This window comes from Rhinopithecus bieti, unplaced genomic scaffold (genome assembly GCF_001698545.2).
Source record: "Rhinopithecus bieti isolate Rb0 unplaced genomic scaffold, ASM169854v2 scaffold_6946, whole genome shotgun sequence".
NCBI classification, from domain to species: Eukaryota; Metazoa; Chordata; class Mammalia; order Primates; family Cercopithecidae; genus Rhinopithecus; species Rhinopithecus bieti.
In genome coordinates this window covers 1,374,682-1,394,025 of record NW_016805697.1, presented here as the reverse complement: position 1 = coordinate 1,394,025, position 19,344 = coordinate 1,374,682, and the positions used below count along the sequence as shown (strand labels likewise).

Sequence of the window (19,344 nt, the reverse complement as noted above, 5' to 3'; positions counted from 1 at the left end):
TTTTTTTTTCTTTTCTAGTTTTGACCTCCTTTATGCCTACTCTTAGATGGCCCCTCTTGTGATTAACTGACATATTTTGAATGAGAATTAGGCCTCAGCAGTTAGCAAATGTGTTGCACATAGCACAGAACTTACATCAACCACCACGAATGACACCTTGGCCAGGAGTGAGTAAATCTAAGAAACATCCATTCAGGCTGGGCACAGTGGCTCACGCCTGTAATCTCAGCACTTTGGGAGGCCGAGGCGGGTGGATGACGAGGTCACGAGTTCAAGACCAGCCTGGCCAACATGGTGAAACCCCGTCTCTACTAAAATACAAAAATTAGCTGGGCATGGTGGCAGGTGCCTGTAATCCCAGCTACTTGGGAGGCTGAGGCAGGAGAACTGCTTAAACCCGGGAGGTGGAGGTTGCAATAAGCCGAGATCGCACCACTGCACTCCAGCCTGGCAACAGAGCAAGACTCCATCTCGAAACAAACCAAACCAAACCAGAAGCATCCATTCCGCCTAAGTAGAAGGAAGATCCAAAATATTTCCTTTTACCCAGCTGGGTCCATATTACATTTCTGCCACGTTATTTGGTTGTAGACTTTTTTTTTTTTTTTTTAGATGGAGTCTTGCTCTGTTGCCCAGGCTGGAGTGCAGTGGCGCAACCTCGGCTCACTGCAAGCTCCGCCTCTTGGGTTCACGCCATTCTCCCCCCTCAGCTTCCTGAGGAGCTGGGACTACAGGCACCCGCCACCACACCTGGCTAATTTTGTTTTTGTATTTTTAGTAAAAACGGGGTTTTACTGTATTAGCCAGGGTGGTCTCGATTTCCTGACCTCGTGATCTGCCCGCCTTGGCCTCCCAAAGTGCTGGGATTATAGGTGTAAGCCACTGCACCTGGTTGGTTGTAGACTTTCTTAAACAACTAGTCTAAGTAAATGTTAGATTCTACACTCACAGTTATCCAGGCAAATGAACTACTTAATTAAATTTAATAGCCAAACCATCCTACATGGTACAATAAACCAATTTATAGGATTAACATGTAAGTGTCACTTTATTCACAATCTTTGAATTATGAAATTTATTTCAAAGCATTTATATTTTTTCCCTTGGATCTCCAACATCTCAAATACTTCATGGGAAACAGGATAGCTTGGGAGAAAGTATCATATCTTAATTCTCACAAGACAATTCATTAACATTTGGCAAAAGAAAGGAGACATTTAATCTCTTTGTATGTTAGACTTTCAATATGTAAAGCGGAATTAATGTTATTCTTTTCCTACCTCACAAAAATCTGAGTTACATATACTTTGGAGGTAATCCATTAGAAAACACAGCTAACTGTTAATAACAATTATGAAGGAATTGGTGGGGTAGGGTGGGGTTTAGGAAGTGCAGACTGACTTTCTACTAGAATATTCTTTGCATTTAATTTATTGCAATAAGCATAGATCTTGTCCAGAAAAAAACACTAAAAGCATAAAAGATTTGGCAGTAAATATATCTAGGGCATTGAGCATGGCTTTATATATACATACTATCCAACCAGAAACTGATTTGAACAGTAAACATTATAAAAGCAAAGAACAATTGTGATTAAGATTTCCAAGTGTCAGGCCAGGCATGGTGGCCTACACCTGTAATGAGAGAGTAAAACTGCTTGAGGCTAGGAGTTAGAGACCACCCTGGGCAATATAATCTCATAAGATTGTCAGAATATGACTATTTATTAACCTAATGATCAAGTTTAAAAATCATTTATAAAAAAAATTCCATTTATTTAGGTCTTTTTAAACTTCTCTAAATGTCTTACAGTTTTCTTGGTGGAGGTCTTACACACATCTTTCAGTAGATTGTTTTTAAATTTATATGGGAATGCAGCCAGGTGCAGTGGCTCATGCCTGTAATCCCAGCACTTTGGGAAGCCAAGGCGGGTGGATCACCTGATGTCAGAAGTTCAAGACCAGGCTGGCCAACATGGTGAAACCCTGACTCTACTAAAAATACAACAATTAGCCGGGCATGGTGGTGGGCACCTGTAGTCCCAACTCCTCAGGAGGCTGAGGCAGGAGAATCGCTTGAACCTGGGAGGCGGAGGTTGCAGTGAGCTGAGATTGCACCACTACACTCCAGCCTGGGCAACAAGAGCGAAATTTAGTCTTAGAGAGAGAGAAAAAAAAAAAAAAATTATATGGAAATGCAAAGGGTCAAGAATAGCCAAGCCAATTTGGAGGGATTACAAAGTTGGACTTCCACTATAGATATAAAATCTTATTATAAAGCTACAGTAATTAAAACTGTGATACTGGCAAAGATAGAGAAATACACCAATGGATTGTTCACCTGAATTACAATGCAGGAGTCTTTTAAATGAATACTGCAGTACCAACTGAATATCCATATGGGAGAAAGCCAAAAAAATACTTATTGATCTCTACCTCACAAATGAATTCCAGATTGATTGTAGAACTGTGAAAGTAACTATGAATTACAAACTCAAGTAACTATGAGTTTGTCATTTCTTTTTTTTTTTTTACTTTAAATGAAGGGTGAACAGGTTAATTTAAGCTGAAACCCCAAATGACAGGTGATCAGAGTGAACGTGTGAATAATGACAGTGGCTATGTTTTCTTTGTAGCCCAAAGCTGGATGGAGTCCCTGGTCTCAGAGAAGCTTACAGGTGCAGGTGCATGGGCTAACTCAATGCTGAACCTTCATTCCACACTCCTAGTGTGTCCTCCTGCAACAAATTAGAGAGAAAGCTAGAAGCTATATTTCTGACTTTCTTGCAGCTAGGGGTCTAGATGTGATTTAGTTTTGGCCAAGTTGATGCACCTAGAGAAGGCAGGTGTGAGATGCAGGCTGTGCTAATGCCAGCAAGCAGGGTCATGGGAAGTGCCTTTTCTGAGGCAGTGTGGAAGTGCCTCTTCTGAGGTTCTTAAGTGGCAAGAGGAATGGTACAAAGCAACTAACTGGGGGTAGATCGTAGCAGGCCTGACAAGTGTTGCAGAGAACCAGCAGTGGTAGTGTGGCTTCCTGATTACGGCACTATCTGGACCCTCTCAATATTGGTATACTTGGGAGTGAGTGGTTTCCTGAACTTAGAAGAGGAAGCAGCTCTCCTGGTTGACCTGGTTCTGCAGTGTCGCATTGGGAGTGATTCCTCAAAGCTCTCTCAGTTCTCAACAACTCTAAGTTCAGATTAGCATGTCATTTAAAAGTCTTCTCTTGCTTAAACTAATTAGTATTAACTGTTCTCTGCAACTGGACCTTAATATATTAGGTAATGGTGACGAGTCTGAGAAGGTAGTAAGGACACTGTCAGGAACTGTGCTGAGATTTTATCCTATTTGCATGCTGCTGGTCACAGTTTCATGGATCCTGACAAAAGAGATGAGACCCCTGGGTCAGAGTCAGATGACTTCATTCACAGCACAGCAAAAACAGCATGAGTTTCATGTTCCATTAGTTTCCTTTGCCTTCTAAGTCTCATGTGGGCAATGCATAGTGGCCCAGGTGGGTGCTGAGCACACAGTGGGTTTGCATTATAGGTGGGAGACGTTATCTTTATTATACTGGACAGTAAAAGAACCCGACATCCTCTCAAGGGAGACACTCTATCTTCCAAGGCTGTTCACTACATAAATATCCTTGGAAAAGATAGTCAAAAGAAAGGTTGTCAGAGCCTCTGCTTCCCTGATGTGCAGAAATGCAAGAGACCCACGGAGAATTGTTTTCCAACACACATTAGCCAGCTTTTCATGTGAACTATACCCACTCTTGTTTTAGAGCCCAAGACCGCGTTTTATCTTTTAAAAAATACTTTAATCTAACCGTGGAATTTAACAAACATTTATATACAATCAGAGACTAATTTGAAGTATGTTTTCCATTCATTTCAGCCATGAGAAAACACATTGCAGTCAAAATTAAAGATATCCATCCATAAATTACTTTTATTTCTCATTAAATGAGCACAGAGTCATTAGTATATTAATAACAGATATGTTTATTATTACATATCCATCAGTGCGGCTTTCAATACCACTTGAAACATGCATATCATCCTAGAGACGATCAGTTTTCCAGTGCTTCTTATCTGATACACATTACTGCAAAGCCATTATAAATTACTGAGGAGGTATTTGGTTAAAAAAATAAACAATAAATCATACTGTCCATATGCATCAACTCTTGTTACTGGACAAGAGTTTAGCAGTATTTTTCTGGTAATTCCTATGTTAACTGGAAAACATCATGGATGTATTGCCATATTTCCTTTTTATATTGGTGCAACCTTCTACATTTTTTGCAGAGTTTTATAAAGTCATTACCATAGCAGGTAGTTTGATGCAAAGATTGTACTCAATTTATGAAAGTCCAACAAACTTCTAAATATTTTAAATTAAACCAATTATCAATGAAAAACTCACTGACACATAATTTTTTGAAAATACATTTTTTGAAATTTCTATACTTACTCATGGCAGTAAAATAATTATCTCAAATTAAGGCACTAAAAGGACAATGCAACCCCCACTGAAAGTGTTCTAAGAATAATTTACATTTCAAACAGTGCATACATTTCTTATATGTTTGTTAACTTAATGTCTTTATCATTTAAAACCACAAAGAAATACATTATACAATTATAGAAATGATGTACCCCACAAAATGCTTTTAAACTTGGTTCTTTTGTACAGTTAGTTTCCTAATGTCTCTAGTAGTAAAATAACTCAATATGGCTTGGCAAAAATGCATAGATTAAATGTAATTTTTTTTGTCCTCTCCCATTCCCCAAACTTGCTGAAACATATACAGTATTTTCTAAAGCATAATGAAAGATATTTAATTTCTCCATCAAGTCCACCATGGGCAATCAACAGTAAGGCTTTTAAATTCTACAGTGAAGGCACTGAAGTTCAAGTGATATCACTGCTTTCTTAAAATAGTTTTGTATAGTCTTGCAAGAGCACAAAAACTTAAGTCATTTAAAAAACAAACAAACAAACAAAAAAACTTCAGGTTGTCTCATTTTGAGATATTTTCTTTACTCCTTCCATGAGCTGATCTTGATAGTGATGGCCGTTCCACATGAAAGTGAAAGTCCCTTCCTCTTACTCACATGAGGAAAACTCTGTTCTATCACGACTGACAGGCATTTTCTTATAAATCCAAAAAGGCAGCACCTTTTAAAAAAAATATATCTACCTAAGCTTTCCCCCAATTGTACTTGCATTACATAGTAATAATTAATCTAATCTACCTGTAGGCAAACCCGCAATAAAAAAACCCCTCAGTGTGTTGTGCCAAAGCAAGGACAGAATAACAGCAATCTTAACCCTGAAGCCTGTGATATTTGTGTCAAAGAAACAGCCTGTCTGCTCTGCATGGTTAAAGAAGCCTGGTTTATCAGGTAGCATCCCACACGATTCCACAATGCACTCGGTCACATGGTTAACTGTTGAGGAGGGGGAAAAAAACTAATTTAAGAAATGCACTCTGTTTAAAAATACAAGAAACAAACATTAGGAGGAAAAGTAAATATACATTATCTTTACATACAATAATTAACAATTACACAAAGTTTGGGAAACAAAGAATAGGAAAAATATACTTAGTATTCTCTCCTCTTTGTTTCTCCACATTTTCTTACTCAGCTATAATCCCATTTCAAATCACTTTAGATCCAGTTTACACCCTATGCTCAGGAGAAGGCTGACATAGCATTCTACAGAATTAAGTTAGCAGTGATGTGGTAATACCTGGCATAGTGTGGTGGCTGAGAAAGGAAAGGATATAAGTCATTTCAAAGAATTAGGCCTGGTTACTGACAATAGGGAATGAACAAAGGAGATGAATTCAAGATGGCTTTAAGCCTGCTTGGAAGATGTGGGTGACACTGGCAGCGAGGCCAATCAGTGTTAGGTCTCAGCTTCTAGATTCGAGTGGCCCTATTAATCTAGGGAGTACACTCTAGGGAAGCTGGTATGTGGTAGAATAGAGGCATTGGAATTGGACAACATAGGCTTTAGAATTGGACAGAAATGGTTTCCAATCCATTGGCTCTGTGATTGAGCAAACTGCTTAATTTCTCTGAGCCTTATTTACTAATGAGTAAAATGAGAACTTAATGAGATTAGATTTCATAATTTCTCTCCAAGAAAGAGTTAATTGCTGGGTGCGGTGGCTCATGCCTGTAATCCCAGCACTTTGGGAGGCCCAGGAGGGTCCATCACCTGACGTCATGAGTTCAAGACCAGCCTGGCCAACATGGTGAAACCCCATCTCTACTAAAAATACAAAAATTAGCAGGGTGTGGTGGTGTGTGCCTGTAATCCCAGCTACTCAGGAGACTGAGGTGGGAGAATAGCTTGAACCCGGGAGGCAGAGGTTGCAGTGAGCTGAGATTGCACCACTGCACTCTGGCCTGGGCAACAGAGCGACTCTGTCTCAAAATGAATGAATGAATGAATGAATGAATGAATGAATGAATGGTTATGCCTTATAATTGTTTATCATGGCATAAAAGATATTTTTGGAAAAAAGTTTATCAAAAATAGTTAAACAGCCAGGCGTGGTGGCTCATGCCTGTAATCCCAGCACTTTGGAAGGCTGGGGCAGGCAGATCACTTGAGGTCAGGAGTTTGAGACCAGCCTGGCCAACATGATGAAACCCTCTCTCTACTAAAATGACAAAAATTAGCCAGGCATGGTGGCATCCATCTGTAATCCCCGCTACTTGGGAGGCTGAGGCCAGAGAATTGCTTGAACCTGGGAGGTGGAGGTTGCAGTGAGCTGAGACAGCACCGCTACTGCACTCCAGCCTGGGTGACAGAGTAAGATTCTTAAAAAACAAAAAAAAGTTAAACAACAAAAGAAGTAGGACTTAACTGGGAATTTTGTTTGTAATAACGTAGTTACTGATATGTAGCCATAAAAAAGGATGAGTTCGGCTGGGCGTGGTGGCTCACACCTATAATCCCAGCACATTGGGAGGCAGAGGCAGGTGGATCACGAGATCAGGAGTTCGAGACAAGCCTGGCCAACATAGTGAGACCCCATCTCTACTAAAAATACAAAAATTAGCCAGTCATGGTGGCATGCACCTGTAGTCCCAGCTACTCAGGAGGCTGAGGTTATGGTAAGCCAAGATCACGCCACTGCACTCCAGCCTGGGCAACAAAGCAAGACTCTGCCTCAAAAGAAAAAAAAGGTGGGGGTGGAGGGGGATCGGTTCATGTCCTTTGCAGGGACATGGATGAAGCTGGAAACCATCATTCTCAGCAAACTAACACAGGAACAGAAAACCAAACACCACAGGTTCTCACTCATAACTGGGAGTTGAACAATGAGAACACATGGACACAGGGAGGGGAACATCATACACCAGGGCCTGTCGGGGGGTCGGGGGGCTAGGGGAGGGATAGCATTAGGAGAAATACCTAATGTAGATGATGGGTTGATGGGTGCAACAAACCACCATGGCACATGTATACCTATGTAACAAACCTGCATGTTCTGCACGTATATCCCAGAACTTAAAGTAAAATAATTTAAAAAAATAGTCACTGATAATACCAAATAATTTTGTATGTTGGGATAGTATGGGAAGTTAACAAAAAAGAGAAAACAATTTTAGTTTTGTAGAAAACTATGCCAACACAGTTAAAAAATAGAAAAGATGATTAAAAGTTTTATATGAATTTCTGCATTAAAAAAATTAAGTTGGTTAAAGCATTAAGGGCTAAAACTATGCCATGTACAGCAACTTATGACAAAATTAGACAGAACTAAATAAATATAATATTGCACGTATTATTATTTTTAAATTCTAACAAGAATAAGTCAAACTAATTTATAAAGTCACTGTAAGTCATATACAAAGACCTAAAAATGATGCCCTCTGTGGTGAAAAGAACAATTAGATTTCTGATTTTAATAGATGTTATCCAATCACTTTCACATTGTTAAAAAGGTCAGCATTTCCAATCCTTACCTAGTTTTTCCAGATGTAGTTTTGACCACTTTCCGGAAAGACTGATTTGCAGTGGATCTTGTAGAAAGTGTTCGAGGGGAGGCACGAACAAAACCAGATGGTGGATTCTTAGGGATTTTCTTTACTAAATGAGTTACCCATTTTTTTTGTTCATCCTGAGAACATGCTAACAGCAGCATATCTCTTGCTGATGTTACATCATAACTTACTATGTTGAGGAGGAAAAAAAAAGCATAATTAAAGTCATATCGTTTTTTAAATCCAACCTATCAAATGCATAGTTTTTCAAGTTCTTAAGGTTCTAAAAGTTTTAATATGCTTAATTAAGCATGAACAATATCTCATTCTCCTTAACTTAAATAAGGCTGAAATTTTTTAAAAAATCAGTCAAACTAATTAAGTAAAATCAGAAATATAAAATGTAAAACAAATAAATGTATTTAAAGAACATAAGTTTCTTATCTGAAAATAGCTATGGTCTGTATTCTTTCCCTCAAGCTACCTCTGCTAAACTAGAAAATATTCTGTCTATGATACAGCATGCATGCTGATCCAGGCTGTGAATGCCAGACAAAAGAAGAGGAAAACTAAGGGGTGAATAGAGTGGAACTCACCTGTTGCTCTCTTCTCCAACTTGGGGTAATTTCTTAGTGGCATGTTTGTTTTTTTTGTTTGTTCACAAGGGGGTGATTCTCTTTAAAAACACTGTTGGCCGGGTGTGCAATGGCTGACACCTGTAATCCCAGCACTTTGGGAGGCCAAGGCAGGTGGATCACCTGAGGTCAGGAGTTCAAGACCAGCCTGGGCAAAATGCTGAAACTCCATCGCTACTAAAAATACAAAATTAGCTAGGTGTGGTGGCACATGCCTATAGTCCCAGCTACTCAGGAGGCTGAGATAGGAGAATCCCTTGAACCTGGGAGGCACAGGCTGCAGTGAGCTGAGATCATGCCATTGCACTCCAGCCTGGGCGAGACAGAGTGAGACTGTATCTCAATCAATAAAAATAAATAAAAACATTCTTAAAAGCTAAATCTGTAAATAGCTGCACATTGCTCCACCAGTGTCAAAATATTACTTTTTATAATCTCTTTTCAACTTGGTATAGAAATTAATACACATAAGTTATTTCATTGAGACTTAAAACTAAATTTGTTATAAGTTGTAACAATAATTACCATGCCTTACCTTTACATGGACAAATTAAGTCCTCTTTCTTATCTAAGTGATCTCTGTGGCACTTAACATGGCATCTTCGACACTCTAGGGCAGGGGGTGGCTTAAAAACATGCCAGAGAGGTTTGGCACAGGCATCACAATTGGCAGGAAAGTGGTAGAGTGTAGGAATAAACTCATGGCCTTTATGATTTTGGAAATTAGTTTTTTCAGCTTGTTGTACTGGTTCCATCTCTACGTCTTTTCTACATTCACCTTCATTTGCATATAGTATCTACATTCAGGAATGGTGAAAGGAAAAGATTTTTAAAATCTTAAGCATTGGTATATTTTACATTTGCTTCACAAAACACTTAGGACTTAGATTCTTTAAAATTATAACTTCAGATTTTTACCTGGAATATTTTAGGAATTTCTTCAGTTTCAGCTCTATACACATCTCCTTGGGTTACAGGTCTAACGTGAAACAGTTTACTAAAATGAAAATAAACATAGGCCATTTACAAAAATTCATTTATTGTAAAAGACATTTCATTAAAGAGGACATACAGATAGTAAATAAGCACATAAAAAGATATTCAACATCATCAGTTATTAGAGAAATGCAAACTAAAACCACAATGAGTGTCACTACACATCTATCAGAGTTTAAAAAAAATAAAAATAGTAATAACACCAAATGCTGGTGAGAATGCAGAGAAAGTAAATCATTCATATACTGCTGATGGAATGGAAAATTACAGAGCCACTCTGGAAAAGAATATGGCAATTTCTTAGAAAACTAAACATATGCTTACCATATAACCCAGCAAACTGCACTGCTGGGCCTTTAATTCCAAGAAACAAAAATTCATATAAAACTTTATATCTATTTAAAAAAACCTCCACATAGATGTTCATAGGAGCTTTATTCATAATAACCAAAACCTAACAACCCAAATAAATGGGTAAGCAAACTGTGATACATCTACACTATGGAATACTACTCTGTAAGAAAAAAAACAAATCATACATGGATTGATCTTAAGGGAATTATACTCAATGGGAAAAAAGCTGATCATAAAAGATTACACATTATTTGATTCCATTCATATAACACCCTTGAAGAGACAAAATTATGGAGATGGAGAACAGATTAATGTTGCTATGGATTAGGGAGAGGTGGAGGAAGGAAGCTGCCTTTTGGCTACAAAAGGAGTAGCACAGGGACGCTTGTGATGGGATTGTTCTGTATTTTGAGTGTGGTGGTAGCCATACGAATCTATACATGTGAGAAAGGCATACAGATTGGAAAGAAAGAAGTGAAACTCATTATTTGGCGATGACATGATTGTACGCAGTTGTCTCGCGGTATCCATGGCAGACTGGTCCCAGGACCCTGGAGGATACCAAAATCCTCTGGGGATTTTGAAGAGAGAAAGAGAAAGACAGGAGGCAGGAGAATGGTTTTTCAGGCGGAGTTTCACTCTTCTGGCCCAGGCTGGAGTGCAGTGGTGCAATCTCAGCTCACTGCAACCTCTGCCTCCTGGGTTCAAGTGATTCTCCTGCCTCAGCCTCCAGAGTAGCTGGGACTATAGGTGCCCGCCATTGCGCCCAGCTAATTTTTGTATTTTTAGTAGAGACGGGGTTTCACCATGTTGGCCAGGCTGGTCTTGAACTCCTGACCTCAGGTGATCCACCTGCCTTGGCCTCCCAAAGTGCCGGGGTTACAGGTGTGAGCCACCGCACCTGGCCCTCTTTCAAATATTTTCTGTCCACAGTTGTGGATATGGAACCCACTGATACACAGCTGACTATACGTTTTGAAATGCTCTCTGAAGTTAAACTACTAAACACTTGAAATAAAAAATTTGTCTTCCAAATACATGAAATAAGTATATACATTTTTCCTTCTCACATTTTGCTAAAGATTTAATATAGGCCGGGCGCGGTGGCTCAAGCCTGTAATCCCAGCACTTTGGGAGGCCGAGGCGGGCGGATCACGAGGTCAGGAGATCGAGACCATCCTGGCTAACATGATGAAACCCCGTCTCTACTAAAAAATACAAAAAATTAGCCGGGCAAGGTGGCGGGCGCCTGTAGCCCCAGCTACTCGGGAGGCTGAGGCAGGAGAATGGCGTGAACCCGGGAGGCGGAGCTTGCAGTGAGCTGAGATCCGGCCACTGCACTCCAGCCTGGGCTACAGAGCGAGACTCCGTCTCAAAAAAAAAAAAAAAAAAAAAAAAAAAAAAAAAAAGATTTAATATAATGTCAACATTTATGCTTAAGAAAAACAGAAAAGTAGGTAACAGTGTTGAAGTAACACAAAATATAAAATAAATTTTAAGTCTAAAAATAATTATCAAAAGTTAGCTCTCAACCCCTTTAAAATTCAATCAAAGGCAACTTACTCTATGTCCAATACCATAGATGGATTGGATTGCTCCTTATCTTGTTCATCATTATAGAACAAAATTTTTTTGCTGCTTACCACAACATACTGAAATAAGAAAAAAGGGGGAAGAGTTATAAGAGCAACATTAACTTGGTTTAAAGTGAAAAGCATACTATTTGCCACTAATATCTAGATTATATTGTATTAATGTAAAAGCAATGCTAACAAAAAGTAAAAAAGTAGCTAATATAAGTTCTATGCTTCAAAGTAAAATATAGAACAAAATACCAGTTAGAAAATAAATAGGTATATGGTACCTGTTTCTTCCAGCCATATCGTTTGATATTTCCTCTATTTGGTACTGAAAGCCAACCTTCAATTCTTGACTCTAGGAGAAAAAGAATATATATATTAGTCAGTCTTAAATTGTAACAAAAGAAAAACAATTAAAAGTTGTCTGATAGCATGCAGCAACAAGCAACTGAACACAACTAAATGAATAAGTGCTATAATTTGCTCTTCCATGCTTCAATCACACAAATCAACTTTAATGGCCATACAAATATTGCAGAAAAAAATTTCAAGCCACTTTTCCCATACAATTTAACATTTAGTACTCAATTACAAAAGAATGAAGTAACAATACCCTTAGAGCCAGGCAAGACTGGAATGGATTGCAGCTTAAATGGGATATGATGTAGAAGACTTTATCATTTAACATTCATATAAAAATAATCAGCAAAAAAAAGAAAGAAAAACATTATGCAGCAAGTGGAACAAATCAGAGCCATGATTTACACAAGAGCAAGCAAAAGTATAGAAGTGTCCTATTACTCACAGAAGACAAGAATAGAAGATAAATAAATAAGGAATGCAGGCAGAATCAACTAGATATAAAGAATAAGAGACAAGTATTTTATTTGTTTTCTCAGTACAATATTCTGATTACGCTTTTTGGTAAAACAACTTCAATTTGAATTTGTAACAATTTCAATAAAATCGTCCAAATTTGGTTGAAGGGAGCACTTAACTCTAGTGGTAAGTCCAATTACAATTCTACTCAAACTAAAGAGTTTTAAAGCCTCTTAAGTTTGTGATGTCACAATTTGATAAACGGTAAAAACACAGAATCCATTTGGTCTACCATCATTATTTCAACTAGTACGCGCATACCAGGAATTCCTTGACTCTTTGATCAAGGCATTCTATAATAATTATCACTATTGTTTATATATAACTAATGTTTACTAGAAATATCTGGAGGATAAAGACAACTCCATTAGAAATGGTTATTTTAGATTAGGTTGGAAATAAGAAAATCCATTCAATTTAACTATTTTCTATATCTACCTTATATTTGAAACACAAAAGAATAGAAAAGTAACCAATTTCAAAGTATGACACTAAAATATGAGATTATACTATCACTCAAATGATAATCCTAAGGGGAATATATATTGTCCCCCTTCATATAACTCACAAGCTATAAACTCAGTCCTACAGCAACAGTTAACAATAGGTAACATTTACTGATTTGCTGATTTATTTATAAATTTATTATTTGCCACATGCTTTATAATATCTCATATTTAACCTATGTATAAGTCCATGAACACAGGATATTCCTAGGAATTTGGAATTAGGTTCTACTGTCATCTTTCACTTACAAAAGAAGAGACTAAGGCTTAGCAGGGTAAACTGACTTGGGCAAGGCAACTCTATCAGTATCTATCAAAGCTCTATGGTTTCAAATCCTGGCAGTCTAACTTCTGAGCTTATGTTTCTAGAGCACAACACTATTCTGTTCCCAAACAAGCTTTGCAGTTGACTGAATTGTGGGAAATATTTTTTTCCTCTACTCCCACCAGGTACTTAATGTCTCCACTCCTTTGCTTGTGTTATTCCTCTTCATATAAATTGTTAAAATGGAGGAAATGATGAGATAACTTTAGTTCAAAATGATCCCTCTCTTCTCCCAACATTTTCTTTTCCTTTTTTTTTTTTTGACATGAAGTCTTGCTATGTTGTCCAGGCTGGCCTCGAACTCCTGAGCCTCAGCTTCCTGAGCAGTGGCATGTACCACAGCACCTAGCTTTAATTGCTGCGATTTAGTTCATGAAGTAATTATTTTGTTGGTTAGGTAGTTCCTTGGTAAGTTCTGTGAGAGCAAGGACTATATCTTAACACTTGATTTTATATATCCCATGGCAAATGACACACTGAGGAGGTACATGACAGATATTTGTTGATTATTTTGCAATTCTTCGTTCTTCTGAATTAGCCAATTAAAGTCATCCTTGGTGACTTTAATGGTTACAGTTTAAAAACCAAACAGGCAGTTTTATACTAAATAACAAGCAAAAGACTGCTGATCACATATTGATCATTCACCAATGTTTTATTTTATAAAAGCAAAAAAGTTATTGCCAGAAATTTTCCCATTAGTGTGGCAGAAATTGCAGCTCTGGTTTTAAAGTGTAGTTTGGAAAACATTAAGATGAACATTAGTGAGAATGAAAAGTAGTCTTAATATCTGATAATACAAAGTTGTTTAGTATCAGTAATTCCTCACCAAAAACAAAGATATAAAAGCCTTTGAAATCTTGACATTTACACAAAATTTTGTATGCCAAAATACCCTACACTTTCACATTATTTCTTTGTGACAATAAATGTCAAAAATACTTATGCCTTCTTTCTCTAGATGTGGGTTAACCTGCCAGTTTTCTTTAATATATCTTCAATAAGTTGTTATATGGTATGGCTTTATATGTCATTTCAGTGTTCCTTAGAAATTTTATATACCAAGGGAATTTCTGAGTCAAATAAGCCAGAATTCTACATTTGCTCATATTTAAATTAAATGAAGAGGCCCAGGGAGAAAATAAATTAAATGAAGAAATCTGGAATGAAAATAAAGGTGTCAAGAATATGTGAAAGTTTTTGCCAATTTACAACAAAGTCATGGGAGAAAATTTTAGTTTTTCCATCTGGTGAATTTCCTCAGAGAAGCAACTGAACTAAGCTCAATAATAACAGATAAAAAGAAAAAAACATACTAGCTTCTCCTGTGTTTCCTTTCCTTACTCCTACCATAGTTGCAAGATAATATACTTACCAGTTTTTAAAATATATAAAGACCTCCTCTAAAATCGGGACTACCTGTGACTTCAGTGGTGACCTGGAGTTATAACGCTGTAAATTCCATCTTTTATATCACAAGCACAGAAAACAGCTTCTCCAGATAACTAAATGAAACTCCCACTGAGAGAACCTCTAAGTCTGGATTATCATTAATAATATTCTACATATGTACAAAAACAACTTGGCTCCAAATTTTATACAATATATTTGTAGAGCAATTTTAACTTATAAGAAGTTAGATGTATATTACTACAATATCAGCGATTTCTTTACCCAAATAAGAGATAGTCTAACTATATGTACATCAATACTCGATACAGCCAATTTAAACATCAGAACTAACCTCTGAAGACAACCTAATTTATTTAGCTATACCACAAACATACTGCTTAAGAAACAGGGCTAGAGAACCATTTCAAAATATTTTAATTAAATTCAAAAGTGATATAAAAAAGAAAATTAAGTCAACACTCAACAAGCCAGATACACCAACTTCAAATCACTGTAGATTTGGGCAAAGTCAGAAACCTTCATATATTCAAATATTGGGAAACACACCAAGTGATCCACCATTTTCAGGTTTAAGTTACATAATCTAAGGTCAAGCTGGATGGAAAAGGGTATGATACAAATAATCCATAAGAGACCATGAATATTACTGGAGTATCAATACCAAGTTTTCCTAATGCCTCATCTATTTCTACATTCTCTTCAGATGTCTAGGTTAACAGTTCCAAAAGAAGGAAAGAGAAACAATGAAGAAAAGAAACAGTTATCACATAAAAGTTTTTGTCATCTAAGCAACAGGCATCCATAACCCTAAGGGTAATCTTTATGTTTACATTGTGTGGTAGTCCACAACCTGCTACAGAACCAAAGAGAGGATAAAGACATAAAAGAATTAAGAGAATGAAGGTGACTTCAAGAACTTCAAAGAGTTATAAGTCAGAGAAGGAGTAACATTTTTTAATAAGGTTTTTAGAATAGGGAATTTCAGAGGGGAGATTTAAGATTTAAGCTAGTTAATAACAAAATGGCCACTGAGGATTCATAGAGGCTGTGCTCTAGATGTACAAGATAATTAAATTATAATCTTTATATTGAATGATGAAATCTAAGAGAATAAAAGTTGCAGTGTCAGTTCATCCATCCAACTACTTAAAAAAAAATTGAAAAACGTGACCCATATTTCAAAAGCCATTATTTTAACTGTGGAGTAAACTTAATCTATTCAAAGTTCTCTCCTTTTAGTATGTATATTCATTTATTAATTTTGTAAACTGAAGTAAAATTAATCATTAGCCATTACCTTCAAGACATTTTTTAGACACTTGAATGATATGTAACTATCTAATATTAAGAATGAACATCAACATTCTTTAACAATTCTTCCTAGATATGACTGCAAAACCTTAACTTTATTTGCCAGGGACCATTTTTGAGGATCTAGTAAATTGTGGATTTAATACAGATTTTCAATTTACTAGCAAAATACCTGCCCCACAGAGAGGTAAATAATATTGACAAAGATTATCCATTAATTTCTACTTCCAATATGAAAGTCAAGGTTCAGCACTGTTGAGATTCTCTAAAGTCTCAAAATGAAGAGCACAGTAATAGGAAGAGTATTAACTGGCCTCATTTTCTAGCAAGGGAGAATGGGCACCAGTACTCCCGGCCCCACTTGGTTTGGACTTTGATGACCCTAACAACAAAATTCCTGAAAGTACACTCATATTCTAAGAAATATACTCAAATAGAGCTAGTAGAAACATTTGGAAATCTCTTTGCTCAGTAAGTCAATTTATTAGGTCAGGATTCTGAAATCTAAATGGATTCCCAGCCTAAGTCTGCCAATGAAGCCAGCTGATGGCACTATGAGCTTAGCCTTTCTGAATCAGCCACGATGGTGGGTAAAATTCATCACTTGCCTCATTAGCAGTCCCACCAGCTCATCTTGCAACTCAAATCTTTTAACTAGCATTCACTAATAATGTGTCCATTTCTGACATATTTAACTCAATACTAAGAAAACTAAGGTACGTATAAGGCATTATAAATAGTTAAAGAGAAATGGGTGGAATAAAAATAAAATTGGTCAGAATTTTGAATTGACACTAAAGAGAGTATAAGGTCGCCAGGCAGGTGGCTCATGCCTGTAATCTCAGCACTTTGGAAGGCCAAGGCAGGTGGATAGCTTGAGCTCATGAGTTCAAAACCAGCCTGGGCAATATGGTGAAATCCCATCTCCACAAAAAGTTAAAAAAATTAGCTGGGTGTGGTGATGCGCACCTGTACTCCCAGCTACTCAGGAGGCTGGGGTGGGAGGATCACTTGAGCCCAGGAGGCAGAGGTTACAGTGAATCAAGATCGCGCCACTGCACTCTAGTCTAGGTGACAGAGTGAGACTGTTTCATACACACATACACACATACGTATATACATACATACATATATACATAAAGAACACTCCTATACTAAGTAACTCCAGAAGTATCTCAGGGTAAATGAAGTGGGAATCTAACCTACAAATTCAGTTCAACAATTGAAAGAATGTAGCCAAACACTTCGTTTTTTTTTTTTTTTTTTGAGACGGAGTCCGCTCTGTGGCCCGGGGCTGGAGTGGCAGTGGCCGGACTCAGCTCACTGCAAGCTCGCCTCCGGGTTTACCGCCATTCTCCTGGCGTCAGCCTCGCCCGGTAGCTGGGACTACAGGCACGCGCCACTCGGCCCGCCTAGTTTTTGTAATTTTTAGTAAGAGACGGGGTTTCACCATGTTAGCCAGCGATGGTCTCGATCTTCTGACCTTGTGATTCTGCCCCGCCTCGGCTCACCAAAGTGCTCGGGATTCAGCAGGCACTTGAGCCAGCCCGCACGCGCCGGCCAAACACTTCTAAAAGTTGTATTCTTAGTGATGATTAAGTCTAACTTTATAAAGATGTTCCACTACTAAAGCTAGAGGTTCTTATTAAATCCAAAGCGATTCTCCAATAATGAATCATGTGTACCTGCAAGTTTCTCAAGAGGTAGGCAGTTTCAGAGAGCCAAAATAGGTAAAAGAAGAGTTCCTTGACCACTAAAACAAGAAATATTTCTTCACTGCCTTTTCATTCCCAGATACCTGATTTTGACCTAGCAAAGCCACACAAGAATGAGGCCAGGGATCACATGGCATACAGAGAGGAGCTGAATTCATTTCCCACTTTGAGTACCACTTTCTTGACCAAGAAAGATACTATAAAGTTTTCTGAGTGACTCATCTAGTTCCTTATATCAAAGTCACAATAACAAGTAATATCTGTTAAAATAGAATCCCTATAATATCAAACATGCTGCTTCATAAATATCTTCCTATTTATGTATTATTCAGAAAATACACTAATTAAAATCTATTTTCCAGTTTATGACCATGTATACAAAACTTCCAAGACTCTGAACTAAGACTCTGTGTATATGTAAATGCATGTTTTAATAATGATAACCTATTCATTTTACTTCTAAATTGAACTTATAGTATGTGTATTTCTCATCTCTGTAAAGTACATAAATGTACTGTAGTTTACATGATGATTAAGCCAAGAATGAAGTTGTGTTTATTTTTAAATTGATTCTCCACTGGGAAAAAGAAGACACAGAAAAAAGTCTGAAATCTTAGCCACTCATTCCTGCCTTTATTTGACACCCCTGGCCTCTTACTGCACTGCCCAACCCCTTTTATCTATTTCTCCAAACTTTAAACTTAACAAAGTCTGATTGAAGTTGATCACTACTCCACTAGATAGGCTTCTATACATAGCTGCTGTGATTCTGATGATAAAGTACAGTTCCTAGTTTTAGCACAAGAATACATAAAATGCTAAAGATCTATTACTGACAAAAATGTACAACTTTTAAAAAATAGCGAGATGTGTAGTAGCAGCTTTGACTCTCACTGTGGACTTAGGCTGCTCAAAATAGGTTCATAAACCTCTTATGGTTTTTATTCAGGTAAAGCTTCTCAGGTCTATTCAAATAGGCTAAGATTGCTTACAACTGCTCTACTCCATAAAATGGAGTACACACCAAGTGTATAATCATCATCAGGCCTTGGCTATCAGAAATAAGAATTCCTTCTTAGGAATCCATGGACAGAATGACAAGGAGGTAGAAACCCAAATGAAAGAAATATACACTAATTTCCATGACATTTATACATGTTTGAATGATACAGAATTATTCTTACCTGGGAGGTTTCCATCAGTTTCATCAGCACTAGGAAAACTAGCAACACTTGTAGAATCCGAGAGGTCCAAAAGTTTAGCACGCAATTGCTCAATATCACTCTCTTTGCTGGCCAACTGCATCTGAAGCTCATTCCTATGTGCACATTCTTCTACCAATTGCTAATTTTGAAAAGTATCAAGATAATATATAATCAAGCTAAAACAATTTCCAACATTATTAATTGAAATATAATAAAGTAATTTAAATTGCTAATACTAAAAATGTACAGTAAACTTCATGAATGTTTGCTACCACAGATTTTGATACACTACAGAAATGTCAAGTTCTCAGTAATACATTGCTCGGACAAATTCCTTTTCTACTTGCCTTAAAAAGAGTTTTTGTTTTTGTTTTCAAACATAAGCCATCAAAAAAAAAAAAAAAAAAGTTA

At 37.2% G+C, this 19,344-nt stretch overlaps 1 protein-coding gene across 1 annotated transcript in view; it reads right to left on the bottom strand.

Moving 5' to 3' along the window:
* Positions 1–7,992: 7,992 nt before the first annotated feature.
* Positions 7,993–19,344, bottom strand: part of ROCK1 (Rho associated coiled-coil containing protein kinase 1) — a 153,387-nt gene continuing 142,035 nt past the window's right edge. Inside the window, 6 exon segments of the mRNA XM_017873531.1 lie at positions 7,993–8,204; positions 9,185–9,446; positions 9,568–9,646; positions 11,563–11,651; positions 11,864–11,934; positions 18,913–19,072. Of these exon segments, the coding sequence (XP_017729020.1) occupies positions 7,993–8,204; positions 9,185–9,446; positions 9,568–9,646; positions 11,563–11,651; positions 11,864–11,934; positions 18,913–19,072 (873 nt within the window).